Source organism: Onychostoma macrolepis, chromosome 21 (genome assembly GCF_012432095.1).
Source record: "Onychostoma macrolepis isolate SWU-2019 chromosome 21, ASM1243209v1, whole genome shotgun sequence".
NCBI classification, from domain to species: Eukaryota; Metazoa; Chordata; class Actinopteri; order Cypriniformes; family Cyprinidae; genus Onychostoma; species Onychostoma macrolepis.
Window position 1 is genome coordinate 27658588 of NC_081175.1, and position 19147 is coordinate 27677734.

General features: G+C 35.2%; 3 protein-coding genes across 10 annotated transcripts in view; 1 reads left to right on the forward strand and 2 right to left on the reverse strand.

Annotated features, from left to right (window-relative positions):
• Positions 1-4497, reverse strand: part of shc3 (SHC (Src homology 2 domain containing) transforming protein 3) — a 31687-nt gene extending 27190 nt beyond the window's left edge. The window contains exons 1-2 of one of the 3 annotated variants that reach the window (XM_058758126.1): positions 4388-4497; positions 511-554 (exon numbers count right to left, since the gene is read on the reverse strand). The gene's annotated coding sequence lies outside the window, so the exon portion shown is untranslated. Of the gene's footprint in view, positions 1-417; positions 435-510; positions 555-3160; positions 3820-4387 lie in introns of those variants that run through there. The other 2 variants (XM_058758127.1, XM_058758128.1) reach the window with 2 other exon arrangements.
• Positions 4498-4567: 70 nt separating this feature from the next.
• On the forward strand, positions 4568-6056 carry zgc:86839 (Cyclin-dependent kinases regulatory subunit 2-like). The gene is made up of 3 exons (XM_058758131.1): positions 4568-4775; positions 5058-5185; positions 5326-6056. Exons 1-3 carry the CDS (start codon positions 4717-4719, stop codon positions 5367-5369), a joined length of 231 nt encoding a protein of 76 aa, XP_058614114.1. The 5' UTR covers positions 4568-4716; the 3' UTR covers positions 5370-6056.
• A 6153-nt stretch (positions 6057-12209) lies between these two features.
• The window catches only part of sema4d (sema domain, immunoglobulin domain (Ig), transmembrane domain (TM) and short cytoplasmic domain, (semaphorin) 4D), a 60498-nt gene continuing 53560 nt past the window's right edge, over positions 12210-19147 (reverse strand). For 5 of the 6 annotated variants that reach the window (XM_058757852.1, XM_058757854.1, XM_058757856.1 and 2 more), the window contains 3 exons: positions 18909-19078; positions 17455-17501; positions 12426-15420 (listed from right to left, as the gene is read on the reverse strand). In XM_058757852.1, the coding sequence (XP_058613835.1) occupies positions 14498-15420; positions 17455-17501; positions 18909-19078 (1140 nt within the window). In that variant the 3' untranslated portion in view covers positions 12426-14497. Of the gene's footprint in view, positions 12346-12425; positions 15421-17454; positions 17502-18908; positions 19079-19147 lie in introns of those variants that run through there. The other variant, XR_009267882.1, reaches the window with a different exon arrangement.

The window sequence follows — 19147 nt, forward strand, 5'->3', positions numbered from 1 at the left end:
ACCGTTGCTAGGATATTGTGTTTGGTTGCCAGGGGGTTTCTTACTGGTTTGGTTTATTCTTCAATGTAAATCTTTGTTTTTTTCACCTGTTTTATTGTCCAGCAGATGAAAAATCCAAAAATCTATGACACTGTAAAACTTGCAACGTATGTTTTAAAGTCAACATGAAATAGTATTCACAACCCATTATATTTCTAATTTTGCCATAATCTGATTTATTTAAGGAAATTTAAGAAAATTTTAAATTCAAATTTAAAACTAGCCTTTACATACCAGAATGAAGGCACATAAAAGATTTGTTGGAATAACACAGACTAATTAAAAAAAAAAAATCAATAAAAAAAGTTAACAGGGTCAAATTACTTCACACCGACTTTTAAAATTCAATATATTCAATATAAAAATCTGTTCAATAACCTTCAATAATGAATAAGCTTCAGTGGCGCGCATCTGGATCAGGATTTCTCTATCTCTATGAACGCTGTAGCTCTTTTCAGGCAGTTTACTCACCGTGGAAAACAGTTCATCAGGTTCATCTTCCTTTCATAATACACCTAAAACAAGAAAAACACAGAAAATCTGTTACAAACATATAAGAAATCAAAGTGTTTCACTGTAAATGTATGTATTACACATTATGCGCTCTATATGTGTATATTTATACGCATAGAGAGAGTAGAGTTAGTGGGTGGTGGACTATGTGTGTGTGTGATTTTCATAGTCGTGACTGAAGTGTGTCGGGTTCACTCCTACACACATGCTCATTAAAACAGCAGGAAGTATAGAAACAGAGAGAGAGAGAGAGAGAGAGAGAGACAGACAGACAGACAGAGAAATAACACAGAATTCTTTCCTTTTCAAAGTCCAAAAATCACATCATATGATCACATGTCTGTTGGGACACATATGAGGTAGGGCTGCACAATTATGACAAAAATCATAATTGTCGATTATTCCCTTTAAATTGTAATTGCAATTATTAATTACGATTATCACAATTTACATTGAATGACGTTTACACCAATGTTTGAAGCAACTGCATGCCATATTTTTAGATGAAAATAAGCTGAAAAAACTGAAAAAAAACTTTTATTGCTTTTCAACCAAGCCTCAAATATGAACTATACAGTGGATTGGTTTCTTCTTTAAATAAAAAAGTAAAAATAATATGCATGGTATTATAATGTTATACTAAAATTAAAACAATGGAAATACCCTTAAGATAACCTGTAGGAAAAAAACAAACACACATCTTAAGCATCCAGAATAACATAAGTGGATTTTGAATGACTAATTGCCACTTTGAACGATTACGTAATTTTGGCATCCGTAAGTGTAATTACGATTAGAAATTTGATTAAATGTAAAGCCGTAATATGAGGTATGTCACTCTTAAATAGCAGGCTAAAACAAGACGAATTTTATTCCAGTGACTAATAGTGAGGTTTAGGGTCCTAAAAGCATTTATTTAACTAAACTGCAGATTTACAATAGACTATTTTTGTGATGTGGAACTTAAGGACCCTAAAAGATTTTAATGAATGTCTACATACAGTATAAAACATGTAAATACAGAAGAAAGAAGTAATATCCACAACATATAGATTACATTTCATTGCAACACTGCATTTAACAGAGTAAGCGTTCCGACTGCATCCAGACACATGCAGTAAGAGAGAGAGACGCTGCCTACAGGAACCTTTACTGTAACCATAGTTTCAAAGACAGCATAGCAACAGGAATGAGGTGAGGGGGCCGGCTTTAATGATTGGCAGCTCACATCCGGTGGATGCTATTGGCTGCTGCCAGTGAGTGTTTTCCGGTGTAGCACAGCATATTCGAGTGTACACTACATGCCACTACATGCGTTTGCAGGAAGATGGAATTCAGGTGTTACTAGGATACCACTACATAAGATCAACATTTGTTTTCGTGCAAACAATCTATGATGCAAATACCGGAGGATGAGTCACTATAATTGACTCATGAACAATATTGATTGTTATGGCTCATGTTTTTTTATGTGTTTTTAAATTCTGATGCATTTAGGAGCATGAAGATGAAATATTATGCATCAGTTCACAACAAATGCATATTTAATGTGTAAATCTTTGAGTTTATCTATTGGTAGTTTATTAGTAGGGTTGCTCCGATCAGGATTTTTGAGGCCGATCACCGTTCACAGAAAGCAGTATCTGGCGATACCAATCTTTTTAAAGCCTTCTTTTTATCATGTAGGATTATTTATAGTGCCAAGATATTTTTTTACATTTATTCAGGGCCTGAATTTCATTTTTAAAAAAGGATTCCCCTCTTAGGTAACTCTTGTGAAAGGGTATTTTTTTTTAATTTGAGGGGTGGAGGAGCTAGGGCATTTTTTAGACATTTTTCAAAAATATATATTCATCTCACCTAAACGTTTGATCACACGCTGCGTTTTTGTTTTGACGATCATGCAATTGTTGCACAATAGCTTACACACAGCACAAGCCTGATTTCATGAGCTGTAAGATGGGCCTTTTACACCTGGTTCACACATACTCCGTTTGCAGTGTATGCAGTCCATGTGCAGTATAAGCGGTGCAGAAGCAGCACTGTATGCTTTCACACAGCACTTTCACTACTGATCCGTGGCTGTTTACTACAAACACATTTATCCATTATTTTGATTTCAAATCCAAACATTTTTACTTAAAATGCTTTTTCAGCATTGTGATTCTTTTTTTACACAGTACAGTAATACAGTCTTTCATAGAGGTGTTTATAAGAAACACATTGTTCAATGCTTTTTACTTTTGCATTTACTTCTAGATTTATATATTAAGTTGCTCAAGCAAGTGACAAAACATTTAAACTACTTTTCTTACATTATCACAAACATTCTGAATTAAAATTACCATTGACAGACACAGCCAGCTCTACTGCCTTTTCTTTGGCATTTAAATCTTTCGCAAGCAATCCTGCGGTTCATAAAGAACTTTGTTTTCATACCTCCACGAGTGCCATCTATTATTGCCTTGTTTATCTAAAAGTGCTCTTTTCCTTTAAACCTAGCCAAAAAGCCATAGACTTTGTGTTGACTGTGAAACACAGTAGACTTAATTATATGCATTTATGGTGTAATTACTACATTTTCGTGTCAATCCATGTTCATATTTACCGCAAACAATGCGCTGTCACTTTTAATTCAGCGCGTGCAGCGGAAACGATCTCTGCACCGCTGCAGACGCAACATCTCCTGGAACGCACTGCCGGACCGCAACCGTGTGCAGCGCGAACGCTTTAAATCGTTAACACGAGCGCGGAAACATACGCACCGCATACGCAATGCAAACGGTGTGTGTGCGTGCGTGTGAGTGAACCTGGCGCCCCAGGAGAGCGCGCGAGCGCTGAATGGTTTAAACACTGGCAAGGATTAAAAAAACTTGAATAAGTCAATAAAATAAACTTTAGTGACGATGCGACACTGCCTCGTGCAGTTCCTGTCAGCAGCGTGCAGCTCGTGCAGACGAGATGTGATTTTGAAGCCATTTGCGTATTTTGAAAGAGAGCGCGCGCGGTGATTCTCTGTGAAATTATGTCTCACAGAAAGTTTCAAATTTCTTTATAAGTTATTTAATGAAGAAATATGAATTGTACAGCATTATAATTATTGTACCCGCGCCGGACAGAGATTGAGACTGTGCCGCTGCATGTCCTGTCAATCCTCTCACAGCAGGCGCGTCCTCGGCTAGAGATCGGCCTTTTACAGATCAAACATCCCCAAGCGATTACCGGCCGATAGTGATCGATAGCCGATCAATCGGTGCACCCCTATTTAGTAGTTTGAATTTATTCAGGTAAGGTTAGTTGGCATAATAAGGACATGAACTGATGCATAAAGATTTTTGGTTAAGGAAAGTGGACAAAGTGTACATTTTCACCTATTTAAATTACCATTTTGTCTTTTAGAAGCTAAAATGACTGATTATTATTTTATTTTATTTGTTTAATTTTTGACAGAATAATTTTTAAAACTTTTTCTTGTGAGTTCATAAAAACTGCTTGTATAAAATAAAATTAGAAACTGTTGTTAGAAAGTTTTAGATGAATGAATGACACAATTTTGTTTATTTCTGTTTTCAAAACGAATATAATGCACTTCACAAGATTGTATTTATTTTAATTTTGGAAACATTCTTTGCTTGAAAACGTCAAGCACTGACATAGTTTCACGTTTCATTATCATTAAAAAATACAAATAAAAAGCTAAAATCAAATCAAACATTGTTTTCTTTCGGTTATACTTTTTAAAGGGTTAACGATACTAAGCTCTCAAACGATGAGCAAAACGTCGAGCATGGATCAAAACAGCATGACAATGCAGTAGTAACATTTCACACTTTACCGTGAGCAGGTTTCTGAGGCAAAAATACATTATTTTTATATTTACAGAGGCTTATTCTTAATCATTTTCACATACTATTGACACACGACTCGTCGCTGACCGGTTTCCACAGCAACCGCGCTTTCCTCCGCCCCCGCCCTTCCGACGTGCTCACGCTGCCTCCAGTCACATGACCTCTGTCAACCAATCAGCAGCGGCAGCTCCGGTTGAATTGCGGGTTCAAAACTCTATCGGTTAAAGTTGCGAGAGTGGGTTTGATCTAATCCTTCTTTCACGGATCAATACATCTGAATATTGTCACACCCGACTTCATTTAACAACAGTCTAAAATGGCTCATAAACAGATCTACTACTCGGATAAATACACAGACGATCTCTATGAATACCGGTAAGATGAAAAACGGGGAGGATTGAGGCCTCGATGCGGCGTGTTTGTTTGTTGGGACGTCATTCGTTTAGTCGTAACATTACATCAATGTTAAAAGTGAGCTCTATGAATTGCTTAGTATGGTTATTAATGTATTTGATCATTCTAGAGGCACCTTTTGACGTGAATTCAAAACTTGTGGTTGGATTTTCTCCCATGTGCCTTTAGTGGAGTGACGTCATTTTCTAGCATAACATTCATATCTGATTGAAATGCAATGCAATGTGTCATTTGTGATGGCAGACATGTGGTCTTACCGCGAGAACTGGCCAAACAAGTGCCCAAATCCCACCTGATGACCGAGGACGAGTGGAGGAGGCTGGGCGTGCAGCAGTCGCTCGGATGGGTCCATTATATGATTCATGAGCCAGGTCTGTATGCAAAACCACACAATCATCAGAGCCATAAAGTCAGCTGATCTCTGACCATGTGATCTGCAAACTGTGTCCTGAATATTAAAGTCATTATAGGTGGAAAAAGGACTAAGGTTTGCTTGTATTTTATTTTTCAGAACCTCATATTCTGCTGTTTAGGAGACCTCTACCAAAACAATGACAGTCAGTGACACTTGTCTCTTCTGGAACATTCCTGTGGTTCTCAGTGAATACTGGAGAACTTAACCACGTTTCTGGACTCCTGTGACCATGATGCTGCATTTCAAGGCAATTATGCTCGAACAGAATCAAGGGATTGTGGGAAATGTATTTTCAGTGAAAATTTAAGGGCTCTTAACAAAATCATGTGACTCAAGTGCCTCTCTGAGTGAAGCTAAACCTTTAAAGATTTGTGTTGAATAAAAGTCTGTGCTGCATCATCAGTGTTTAGAAACCTAAATCAGTGTTTAAGTGGCTACATTAATTTTGGGGATAAAAGATGTACTGTATGCTAAAGGGAGATAATTTGTGTGTATCTAGTTCATGTATTGGCCGTTCTCAGGTTGAAATTCTTCGTTTGCATTAATTCTTCAGGGAAGGCGATTGTAATACTGTACAGATGCTTCATAAAGTTTAAAATGTGCTTATATCTCGTATAAGACTTTGTTAATAATGTAGTTGTAGAAGAGCCATGATGACAGCACTATCAGCAACTGTGCTACTTATGAACAGGATTTATATGGAGAAAAAAAGGGTTTGACCCTTTATCACAAATTACTTTTGAAAAAGAATAAAATGATGACTGTGTAAACTGTTATTTTATCCTTGCTGCTCTTTATAATAAAACAGATATTAAAATGCCACCTCATATCTGCTTTGTGTCGATTTTTTCTATCAGCACTTTCAACACATGATGGCGCCACATTGCAGCTAATGCTACGGTTCCGTTTGAAACAACCAGATTCGGTGTTACTAAATTACTGGACTTAGTTGTAAAAGGGATGCTTCACGGCTGGCAGATTGGGTTTTAATAAAAGTCGGCTGTCTATGCAGTAGAAATGCGGTTTAAAAATCTGCTACACGACTAGAGAAAAAACGAGAATGAGGGATGTGGCAAAAAAAAAACAAAAAAAAAGGTAGGAAAACTTCAACACCCATAATGCACTGGGCTCGCTCAGACTATCCGTGAGCGGGGAGACGAGAAGGCGGAAGTACGATCTGTAGTTTTCACAAACATTGTAAATTTATTTACTCTGCAATAAAAAGCTGGTTGAAAATCGGCGAACTTACCCTTTAAAGCAAAACTGTTTAAAGAAAAAAATACATATTTACAACACTTTCATGTTGTGTTAAGTTGGATAAATTATAATAATAAAATACAAATGTGTTATATGGCAAAAGATGCTAGTGAATGTATATTGAGTCCAACCACAATATAAAACCACACAGCGGATTCGTTTGCTCATGTGTAAAACCATTGATTTAAGAATCTTGAGGAAATATGTACTTAACATGCATTGTGTGACAGCTATGCTGCATTACACCGTTGCATATGCATACAAAAATTGCATGCTAGTTTGCAAAACATTGGTTGCTGATCTATAAAATGTGATTTAAAAGCTTAAATGAAACACTTGTATGTACTATATCTGTCCACTTTTGGTTTTATGCAGAAGGATGAATGTTTAATAAAGCAGAGATCACCTACCCTTGTTTAATGGTTTAAACAATGACTTTAATAGGTTTGTAAGAGTCAGTCAGTCTGTGTGTGTGTTGTAGAGGTCTGGATCAGCTGGTAAAGCAGCAGGACTTGATATATGAGTCTTTTATTGGCAGTTGATTGTGTGGGTTAGTTACAGTCCTCACACTGTCTCAAAGGTCATATGGTCATCTCAGAGGTCAGAGGGCTCAGGGAAGTGTGCGCTGACCTTTGGATAAGGATACATGACAACAGCATTGACCTTGGTTATTATCATTAACTAAAACTAAAGCCATAAAAACAACCATTTTTGTTACTTAAAACTAGAAATAAAAACCTGAAATAAAATAAAATACCTAAATGAATTATATTTCAACTAGTTGCCGAAGCAACATTTCTCATTTTAAAATTAAACTGATGTAAACTCAAATTAAAATGAAAACTATATGTATATTTTAAAAATTACTAGCATTTTAACTAAAAATTTAAATGGAAACTGAAATAAAAAAAAACTAATTCAAAATATTAATAAAACTGTAACAGTATCTCAGTCAAAAATTAATTTCATATAGTTGCCAAGGCAACATTTCTTATTTTAAATTAAAATAACTCGATGTACTAAAATAACTAAAACTGAAATGAAAGTGAATAAAAAAAATATATACAGACATTTAAAAAAGATTTTTTTTTTTCCAGGTAGTTGCCTGAAATTTCTTTTTTTATTTTAGTTTAACTTGATAAACTAAAACTGAATTAAAATTTAATAAAACACACACAGACACACACATACATATACACACACACTAGTAAAAATGCTTCAGATATGTTTAGAAAACATGGTTCTCACAAAATCACAAATGTTAAAAATATTATTTATTGTGGTTGCAGTCTCTATTTTGGAGGACAAAAAATATTCTAGCAACTTCTTTGAAATATATCTGCTCAGATAAACACACAATTATTTAAAAATAACTCAGAAGGACTATTATAAACACAAATCTTGCTTTCACTAACATGAGCCGGTGTCATTTGCTCTCGAGGATGGAGGGAGTATAAATAGAAGTGTGCGGATGGTCGAGGAAAAGCAGTTGTCATCTGCCTGACAGGCCCGTCTCACTGCACTCGTCCTCCACAGATCTCTCAAACAGCCTGGAATCCTGACGGGATCCACGGATCAGGAACAGACTCAGAGCGCCTGTGAGCGAAGAAACCACCACACACCACCAGTGTGACATGAGCTGTGTGTGTGCTCTCGTCCAAGCGGCTGTCCCTGGAGTCAGAAAATGATGCCATGATGAGCGATAATGAGCCGCTTCAGAGAACACCCTGTCCATCACAGCTCTCCTACAGGACAACAACAGACATCAGCATCATCACAAACATATGACGAGATCTTCAGCCCACACAAAACTAAAGAGAGCACATAAAACATACAAATCAAAATAAATATTAAATATTGAATTAAAACAAATCTAAAAACTAAAAAATAAAAAATAAACTATATATAAAATTAATAAAATATACAATTTAAAATATAAAAAAAATAAATATAAAAAAATAAACTGAAACAAAACAAAATAAGTATAAAATAAAATTATAAAATTAAATCAAATCGAAAAATAACAAAATCTAAAATTAAATTAAAGATACAATTAAATTAAATCCAAAATATAAAATTAAATTAAATATATGTAACAAAAATAAAAAGTATAAAATAAAATTATAAAATTAAATCAAAATAAAAAATAACAAAATCTAAAATTAAATTAAAGATACAATTAAATTAAATCCAAAATATACAATTAAATTAAATATATGTAACATAAAAAATAAAACAAGTATAAAATAAAATTAATTATAAAAGAAATACAATTAAATTAAATTTTTCATAATGCATTTCTATGTCTAACTGACCTCACTACCAACCCCAAGTCTGACGAGGCAGCATTTTAAATGTGGAAATGCATTATAAATAATGCATATATTTTTGCTTAAGCTGTTGTAAATACTGAATGAAGGCACTTTCACCTTTACCAAATATGTGCAGTGAGCCAAAATGTGTCTGAAATCAAACATTCAAAAGTTTGGGATCAGTCTCTCATGGTCACCAATGCTGCATTTATTGCATCAAAACACAGTAAAAATTGTGAAATATTATTAAATAGCTGTTTTGTATATTAATATCTTGTAAAATGTAATTTATTTCTTTGATGCGCAGCTGAATTTTCAGCATCATTACTCCAGTCTTCAGTGTCACATGATCCTTCAGAAATCATTCTAATATGCTGATTAGCTGCTCAAGAAACATTTCTGATTATCATCAATGTTGAAATATCATTCCTGATGATTCACATATTTTCATTTCATTCAGGGAATCGATTATGTGTGTGTGTGTGTGTGTGTCCCTCACCCATGCTTTCTTCCACTGCTGCAGGAGTGTGTTGTGGTCGGTCAGAGCGGTTCTCCAGCGCTCCACGGCCTCGTCTGAGAGCACACAGAGACACGTTACACCACGGCACAGGTCAGAGTCAGACTATAACACAGCAGTGCGATGACACGCTTTACCTCTGCTGTCGAGCCGAAACTCCACTCTCGACGCGTCGCTTCCCGCTGCAGACACCGCCGTACACTCGTACTGGACGTCTGCACTCAAAGCCTCCTCCCTCAGCCAGCTGCTCACCAGCACGGCATCATGGGAAACCACGTGTCTGTATTCAGTGACGGGAGTCTCGAGCTTCTGCCCGTTTATGTGCCACTCAACACTTACATCTCTAGGACCTGAAGGAAAACTGCACTTACATATGGATCCTACAGGGTATTTAGCACTCACTCAGCGTGGACAAGACACGTCCAATCATCTTCATCCACAGCTGCAAGCAGCATCATGCTGTTTGTGTCGTCACACTCTCATACTACATGCATAACAAACTGTAGCTTCAGATCAGAAACTGACAGTGATCACTATATGTATTTGCTTAGGCTGGATGATCACTTCAAAAACATCTCCAACATTAAAAACATTCCCATATTATACAACAATCTTTAAACAAATTGTCATTTTTCTCTAGTATTTTGTTCTGGAATGTTGTAAAATGCTTAGGTCCTTTTAAATTAAATTAATTAAAAACAACAATTTTTTTTTTTTTAAAGTTTTTACCCTCATGTTTTGTTCCAGTCATTCTGACCTTTTTTAATTTTATTTTGATGAAAATGCTAGTTAATGTTATTGCATTGGACTAAAACCAACTTAAAACTACAACTTGCACAAAAAAAAAAAAAAAAATTACATACACACACACACACACACACACACACACACACACATACATATATATATAATTTTTTTTTTTTTCTCACCTTGTTACACTTATGCCGTTCTTGGTCAAAAATGACTGGCACACAAAATCGCTTATAAATTTCTCATGAAGATATTGCCAAATTCTGGAATTTGTTTTCAGTAACAAAGAAAAAGCTGATAAAATTATTAGATCCAAGTTTTGGTGATAATATAGCATAAAGAAAGACAAGCCATTTTTAAAAGACTGGTTATTTTGGACTAGAAAACCAAATTTGGTAAAGGCTTTTCAGCAGCACAAGGGTTAAATGAGTGTTTCCAGCATCAGTGAGATACTGTTGATCACCACAAGAAACTTTGACTCGTCCCTCAGTTTGTGAAAACTAAAACATTGCACAATAAAATTCATGCCAAATACACGCGTCTTTAACACACACACACACACACACAAGAAAAAATGCAATCACTTGTTGCAAAGTTATATCCAATATTTCCCCTTATTACTCAGTAAAAGCAGTACCTTTCATCAGTACTTGAGTACATGAAGAATGTCCATGGTGACAAATAACACAAAGTTCATCCACCAAGAAATTAGTTGATCTCACATGCTGCAATTTTCAGAAGACAGACAGATCTCACACACACACACACACACACACGTTTAATGCCACTACAGGAAATGACTGATAGACTGTTGATAACGGAACAGTTCTTATTAAGTGTAATTATATCATAGTGTAGATTCAAAGATGATAAACATGAATTATCCATTAGTACATGACCGTTCAAAGGTTTGGGGTCAGTAATTAATATTTTTATTCAGCAAGGATGCATTAAAATGATCAGCAGTGAAAATAAATACATTTATAATGTTGCAAAATATTTCTATTTCAAATAAATGCTGTTCTTTTGAACTTTCAATTCATTCATTAAAATGCATCACAGTTTCCACAAAAATATTGGGCAGGACAACCGTTTTCAACATAATAATCAGAATTGTTCAAGATAATAATCGGAAATGTTTCTTGTGCGGCAAATCTGAATGATTTCTGAAGGATCATGTGACACTGAAGACTGGAGTAACAATGCGGAAAATTCAGCTTTGATCACAGCAATAAATTACATTTTGCAATATATTCTCATGGAAAACAGCTATTTTATATTGTAATATTATTTCACATTTTTACTGTTTTTTTTGATCAAACAAATGCAGCCTTGATGAGCAGGAGACTCTTTCAAAAACATTAAAAAAACCTTCTGAACCCCAATCTTTCAAATTATAGCATACATATTATTTTAAACAATTTTTGCAGAAAAAGCAGAACATATTTGAATAGATTTGTGAGTTTTAATTCCTCACTAATATTCTGTTTGCATGTTAAAACAAGTTATAATATACAGCTTCATCTATAACACATCTCAACTCAATAAACAGCGTTTCACATGTTTTGCCATTCAAAAATTTATTCAGGCTGTCTACCAAAAACAAATCTGAAGAAACTTTTTACATCTTTTTCATATGTACATATACTGTATTTACACTGTACACGACTGGAACGTCCATCAGTCCTTCAGTCAATCACCTTCATTCACAAGAGTCCAAGACTCACGTCAGCAGGTACAACACAAGCAAAGCCATAACCATAAATTAGGATCTGAAGAGAATTTTGAAATAAAAATAAAGAAAATTCTAATTCTATTCATTCTTGACGCTCTTTAAAAAAAAAAAAGGTGTAAAAATAAAAATTTGAACACATTTTAGGCATCAGACGGTGCGCAGAAGATCTGGATCATGCAGACACACAAACACTGTCTAAATACTCTTCAGTGACTTCCTCTTTCTCTCCTCTACTTCCTGTCTGACTTCTGGCTCCTCGGCCAATCAGAACACTTAGCAGTGCAGGACGGAGTGAAAGGAAGTCACCCTTCAGAGTACTGAGACAAGACTGATGAGTGAGAGAGAAAGGGCAGAGGTCAGAGGTCAGAGGCAGCACTCACCCAAGGCCAGGCAGAAGAGCAGAAAGGCCTGGTGAGGGTGAACGCTCCAGGACTGCTCCCTCAGCAGAGGAGGAATCAGACGAGCCCCGGCCAGAGACCAGGAGGAAGAGGAGGAGGAGGAGGAGCCGGGCAGGGGCGGAGGGGAAGGAGGAACAGCCAAGGAAGCTGAGCAGGACACAGGAAGTGGAAGGAGGAAATGGAGGGAGAGAGACAAATACAAGAGTGTGCTGAGAATCAGAGGAGGACAGGAGATTCAGAAACGCCACGCGGGAAAACAACGGCCAGGTCACATTTCACCCCAAAATCAAAAGAAAAACATGCAAGACAATTTGCCTATTTTTTTCATGAGATTTAAGCACATTTTTTTCTTAACACTATAATTTCATAATGCCAAAAAATTATTTGTAATGCCATGAATATTATCCTGTCAGGATGCAATTTATCATCATCTTTATTATTATTATTTATATTAAAATCACTGTCATAAAGTACTGTCAAAATGCCAAAAGAATTTCCTTAAAATAATTTTTTACATTACAGCCCGAAATCAAAAGTTATAGTTATATATAGCATAAGTAAAAAACTGTTTTTGTGATATTTAGGGGCAGATGTCTTCTTAATATAGTAATTAACACAATGCCAAAAAACTTTATATGTAATACAGTCATGAATCTATTTTTGTATTAAAATCAATGCAAAAAAGTCCTAAAATGGTCCTTTTATGCAAAAACAAATAATAATAATAATAGTTTTTCATTTTGTTAATAGTTTTTCACCAAAAAATAACTTATATGTACTACAATCATGAAAATTACCCAGTCAGGATGGGATTTTTGTGTATTAGTATCACTGAAATAAATGTCAAAATATGAAATGTACAATGCCAAAAAAAAAAAACACCACTTTAAGCCAAACACAAAAGAAAAACAAAACAAAACTCCAAAAAGTAGTTTTCTTTCAGATCAGTCATGAAATATTGTCAAAATGGAGAAACAAAAGAAAAATGAATAATATGGTCCTAAAAATGTTCTTATATGCAAAAAAGTATTGGTTTTTCTTTAAATTTTGGGGTTTCTTGACATTTTTTGTGATATTTACACCATTATTGCTGAAATACAATTAAATAATATAATATCTTTAAAAATATCTGAAACATAAAGCTCACGTTTATGGACTACAGTCGAATGTATTGTTATTTGAGACAGTGGCCCTTTCGCAGGTTAAGTGTGTTAGACGTCTCATCTGCACCAACAGCAAACAACCACAGAGACACATCACAGTGTTTTTGGTCTGGTTTATAAACGCCAGGAACCCATTTCAGTCTGGCTCCATGTTTGAGCTCTTCCAGAGCAGATCCTGTGTGTATGACACTGAAAGCATCCCTGAGATTCAGACAGACCAGAAAACCTTCAATCCCGACTTCAGCTCAGACCCAACACTGCAAGAATGATTTACTCTTAGAATATCTTATATCTAAACATTCTTAAATCAAGATACATTGACTAGAGAAGGAAAATTAAGATATCAAGTCTTGCCTTCTGAAAAAATATCAAAATGAAGTGAGTTTATGCTTAAAATGTCAATATATACATTTATTTTTTATTTTTATATAAATTATTATTATTATAATTTTTTTTTTTTTGCGCTGTTTGTGACATTTTTGGCAGATTTCGTCTAATAAGCATAAGGCCAAAAATATATGTAACAGTCATCGAAATCAACCTGTCAGAACAATAACAAATTTTATTATTTTAATTTTAATTATTTTTAATTACTGTTATGAAATTTGTCAAAATGCAAAAATAAATAAAAAGAAAAAAGAAAAGGAGACCTTTTGTGCAAAACAAAACAAAAACATAAATAATAATAATAATAATAATAATAATTATATAAAATTAATATATTAAATAAAAAATTGTGGGGGTTCACCTAAAAATCAAAAGAAAAGAAAAATGACAAGAAATTATATTTTGCTAAAAGAAAACACTGAATTTTTTATTTTTTTATTTTAAGCAAAAGCTTTCATTAAAATTTTCTTTCATAAAGCAAGACTCAAGAAAATGTATAATGATTTAAGAATATTTAGATATTTGTAATAGAAAACATAACAAAAAAACTCAAACTAAGAAATACATTTTTGCAGTGCGAGAACACGCCCCACAAATATTCAAAAACAGTCCGGTGCTCCAATTTGGAAAACATCACAAAACTTACCAATTTGGTAAACAATGTTTCCAATTTGGAATCTTATTTGGAATTCTGCGTTTGTTCTTGCAGAGCTGCGGCGATTCTGCGAATGCGAGTGAAAAACGGCGCATCAGTACGGCGCGTCAGCGTCTGCGTATTCAATCGGCTGCGATGTGCAGTCGACGTCGAAGGGCCGCTCTTTCGAGGGACAGTCGTCGGCGTCCTCGTCACTGCCGGAAGGAACTTTGCCGTTCCCGCATTCCGGTTCTGTCTCGTATCCGGTGTCTCTGAGCGCACGCAGCGGATGCGCTCCGTTCTGATTGGCCGAATCCGGCTTTTCCTGCACTGGGTCCATCAGGCCGGCCTCGCAGGCTGCATACTCCGGCTGCGGCTTTTTGCTGGAGCCGAGCAGCGCGGATCGCAGGCGGAGACACGGCGCCGGCAGGTACTGCATGTAACAGTTGTACACCAGAGCGGCGAGGAACAGCAGGAAGAAGAGCAGGAAGAGCGACAGCAGGGCGATGCTGTTGTCGTGCTGAATGTATTTAGCCGAGGGGTCGAGCGTCTCAGTGCGTGTGGGTAAGTTGCTGACCTCCGGAGGGATGTAGTGTTTGGGTTTAATGGCGTTGCCGGGAGGGGTTGTTAGTGAAGGCGCGTCCGTGTGAGTCGGTGTTAGTCCCGAGCCGTTACTGGTATTACCTTCCTCCGGCGGGACCGTAGACGCAGCGCTTGAAGGACGCTGAGCGGATATCGACGGTGCGCTCTCGGGAAGCTCCAGTCGAAGCGCGTATCCCGCCACCAGACGGGTGAAGTTCTGTCCCGCGGACGCTTCGACGGACCAGCACTCGTAGCGCCCGGCGTCCTCCGGAGTCACGCTGTAGATCAGCAGCCCGTTCTCACTCAGCAGGAGGAAGCGCGAGGCTTCGGTCAGGACGCGGCCGTTGAGCTTCCACAACACCTGAGCCAGGTTTGAGCGCACCTGACACGGCAGATCGGCAGAGCTGCCCGGCTTCACCAGCACCTGCTGATAGTCGCCCACCGCCAGAGGAGCGACTGCAACACAGAGACAATTGGGTCAGCTGCTACATCTATACAGTCACTTATTAGTTTAACAGGGAGAAGTATGACTAGGGTTGGGAATCGAAAATCAATTCCAATTCCAGAATCTGATACTTAAGGTCAGGAATCCGATACTTCCAATTACTTTCAATTCCACATATCAATTCCTGTGTGTGCATCTTTTATTTATGTGGCAAAAAGGGGCTGTTAAAAATGTATTTGTGATTCATTCAAAAACACTGATTCATCCAGTAATGAAACAAGTCAATCTTGAGCGAGTCTTTGAATCATTCCATTCATAAATTCCATGAGATTTTTGTTAGTTGTCTAATTTTTTCTTCAGAATTGAGAGAGAACTACAACCATTTATCCAGAATCTTGCAGCACTATTTTGCACACAAACAGTTTTAATGTAGCCTGCTGATTTTTGTTCATGGTATTCAGCAGCAATTAAATGTTTTGCAAAAAGACACACAAAGTAAATATATTTTGATATCTAAATGTTTCATTTTTTGTTTCACATTGGAATCAATAAGCAGAATCAAAATCAGAATTGGAATTGATAAAATTCACATACAACAATGCAATCCAACAAAAATGTTACTTTTTTCCAAATGTTCTAGAAAAGAAAATTACATAATAAAAGTATATTGCTGTTCATTCAGTTACTGGTAATGATTAAAATTAAATTAAATTTCTGCTTTTGTTTGTGCAGTTAAGAAAACATGCTTGATTGTTTAGAACTAGATTTGTACTGTATTTCACTTCATGTTTTGAGAATTTTGAATCTACCCGGCAATGAATCTGACTCAAATTATTTCAAAACAAATACGCAATTATTGATTTATATAATAAAGTTACATGAATTAAAATATATTATATACTAAATTATAAATAGAAATAAATAAATTAATTAATTAAGTAATTCATTTACTGATTTATTTATTTGTTATTTAATTTCTGAAACTCAGCGGAATCAATCATAATTTACATTTTTTATAATTTGTTATGAATATATATCTAAAGTATATCTATATCTATATCTATAAATACTGAGATATATTCTCTATATATCTTTTAGTGCTGTCAAACGACTAAATCGCATTCAAAATAAAAGTTTTTGTTTACATAATACAATGGTCTCAAACTCAATTCCTGGAGGGCCACAGCTCTGCAGAGTTTAGCTGCAACCAGCTCCAACTCGCACCTGCTTGGAAGCTTCTAGTGATCCTCAAGAGCTGTGTTTGATTAGGGTTGGAGCTAAACTGTGCAGGAATTGAGTCTGAGACCAAAGACATAATATGTGTGTGTGTACTGTGTATATTTATTATGTATATATAAATACACACACACACACACACACACACACACACACACGCATGTATATTTAAGAAGAATGTTTATATATGAAATATATTTATATTTTATATACATATTATACATGTAAATCTTTTCAAAATACATGCTGTATTTGTGTGTCTTTATATATACATAATAAAATACACACATATTATGTAAACAAAAACTTTTATTTTGGATGCGATTATTCACGATTAATCGTTTGACAGCAACAAACCCTATTTAAATTATACAAAATGATAAATTGATTATTATTCCTCTGACTTTAAAATTATAAAGCATAAGTTATATTATAAAGAGAAATACTTAATCTAAATAAAACTATATATACTATTAAATAAAAATAATAAATTATAAAGAATATAATACATAAAATTTATAATAATATATAATAAATTATAAACATTGAAACTTAAACATTGCCTAGCGCTAGTCTAGTACACACACTCAAATGCATCTTAAATCTTACATTTTCTTTTGTAAGTGAGTACGTGTCTCTATAATTATTTGAATTACAGTGACAATGTTTTCATGCGCTCTTGTTTTTGTTTGTCTGTGCCAGTTACTGTACACACAGTTAAAAATAAATCTAAACAGACAAAAACCAGGCACTAAAACAGGACCATTTGAGCTCAAATTTAATACTGATGACATTTCTACATGACACACCTGTAGGGCATATCCCAGCATCCCCTTTGAGGCTCTGAATTAACTTCCTGCAAAAACACACAGATCAGAGTAAATACAGACACACCTAATCGAAGATGACAATGCCATCTGGCAAACATAATCCAGAAAATACATTCAAAAGAGTATTTAAAAGAATTACACTCTCAAATTAAGAAGTATGAAGTAGTGAGAAATACTTGCAGAAATGAAAAACAAAATATATATCATCTAAATTATGATTCCTCTACAATTTGTTTTCCAAATAAATATGCAAATATTGTTTTAATAAAATGTAATAAATTATTTTAAAAGAAATATATAAATGATGATGATTTCTAAAAAAATAAAATAAAATCATAAAGCATATTAAAAGTATTAAGAAGATAGATATTAAAAGATATTATAAAATTATATCAATACAAAAAATACAATAATAAAATACATAAGTCCCCTGTCTCTGATGTTATTTCAGAACAAATATGGAAGTATAGGTACTTTACTATAAAAATGATGAATTCTAAAAAAAAAATAATAATAATACATTTTAAAAATCAATTCTATACAAATAAAATAAATTATGATGCTTGACCTGACTCTTAAATGATAAAGTACATATAAGAAATACTTGCAGAATTTAAAACAAAATATACATAATATATAAATATGCAAATATTGATTTTTAAAAAATGAAATTACATGATTTAAAAATATATAATAAATTCTAAAAGAAATGCATAAATGATGATGATGATGGTTCCTAAAAGTTATAAAGCTTATTATATAAGCATATATTATAAAAGTATTAAGAAATACTTGCAGAAATTAAATGTAAAAATATACAATAATAAATTATAAAAACAAAACACAGCTAAGAGTAAATAAAAGTAATCTGGCTTGCATAAAATATATTTAAAAATATTTATAAATATCTTTAAACCACTAAACGAACCGCACAACAAAATTACACAATGATCTGACTAACAAATAAGACATATACTGTATGAGAGCTGTGTTCCTGTTAAAGCGCGGTGTGGAGACGCAGTGTCTGCTAATCTTGGAGAAGTTATGACTAAAATCCTCCTTGTGACAGAGACGGACGTGCTGTCAGTCACACTGGCCACGTACACACCGTTAGTTTCAGGAGTGACTACCGCATTTAAATCCCCTAAATTATCGTTACATGTATGGAACAAGACTCGCTCTTGAAACTGCGATGATTGACAATTTGGAAAGCATAGCAATGTTTTGGTGTCAAGGCTCGTACTGCTCTGGTACTGATTTCCCTGCGATTCACAGCACGTACAGAAGAGAGACACCTCTATGCATGTTAAAAACATCATTAACAGTTCGGTTCCGTACACACTGCATTGAATTTCTGCGAATGTGCTTGTCACTACCTGTATTTTAGTGAAGTGTGTACGTGGCCAGTGTGAACGCAAGTTCTCATTTCTCACCGTGGATCAGCATCATGCTGGAAAATATTGACGCAGGAGGTAGAGCGCGGGTCCCAGGCGCAGTACGGGTCCCGTGCCAGAACACAGTCCACACAGGACAGGTACTTCTCACAGAACGCCGTGGGAGACTGAACCACACCGGAGTCCGCTCCAGCATACAGGAACCGGCCCTGAGACGGACAAAACACACAACACATGAGAAACCAGAGAGGATCTCACAGAGTCTCCAGCGCACGGAA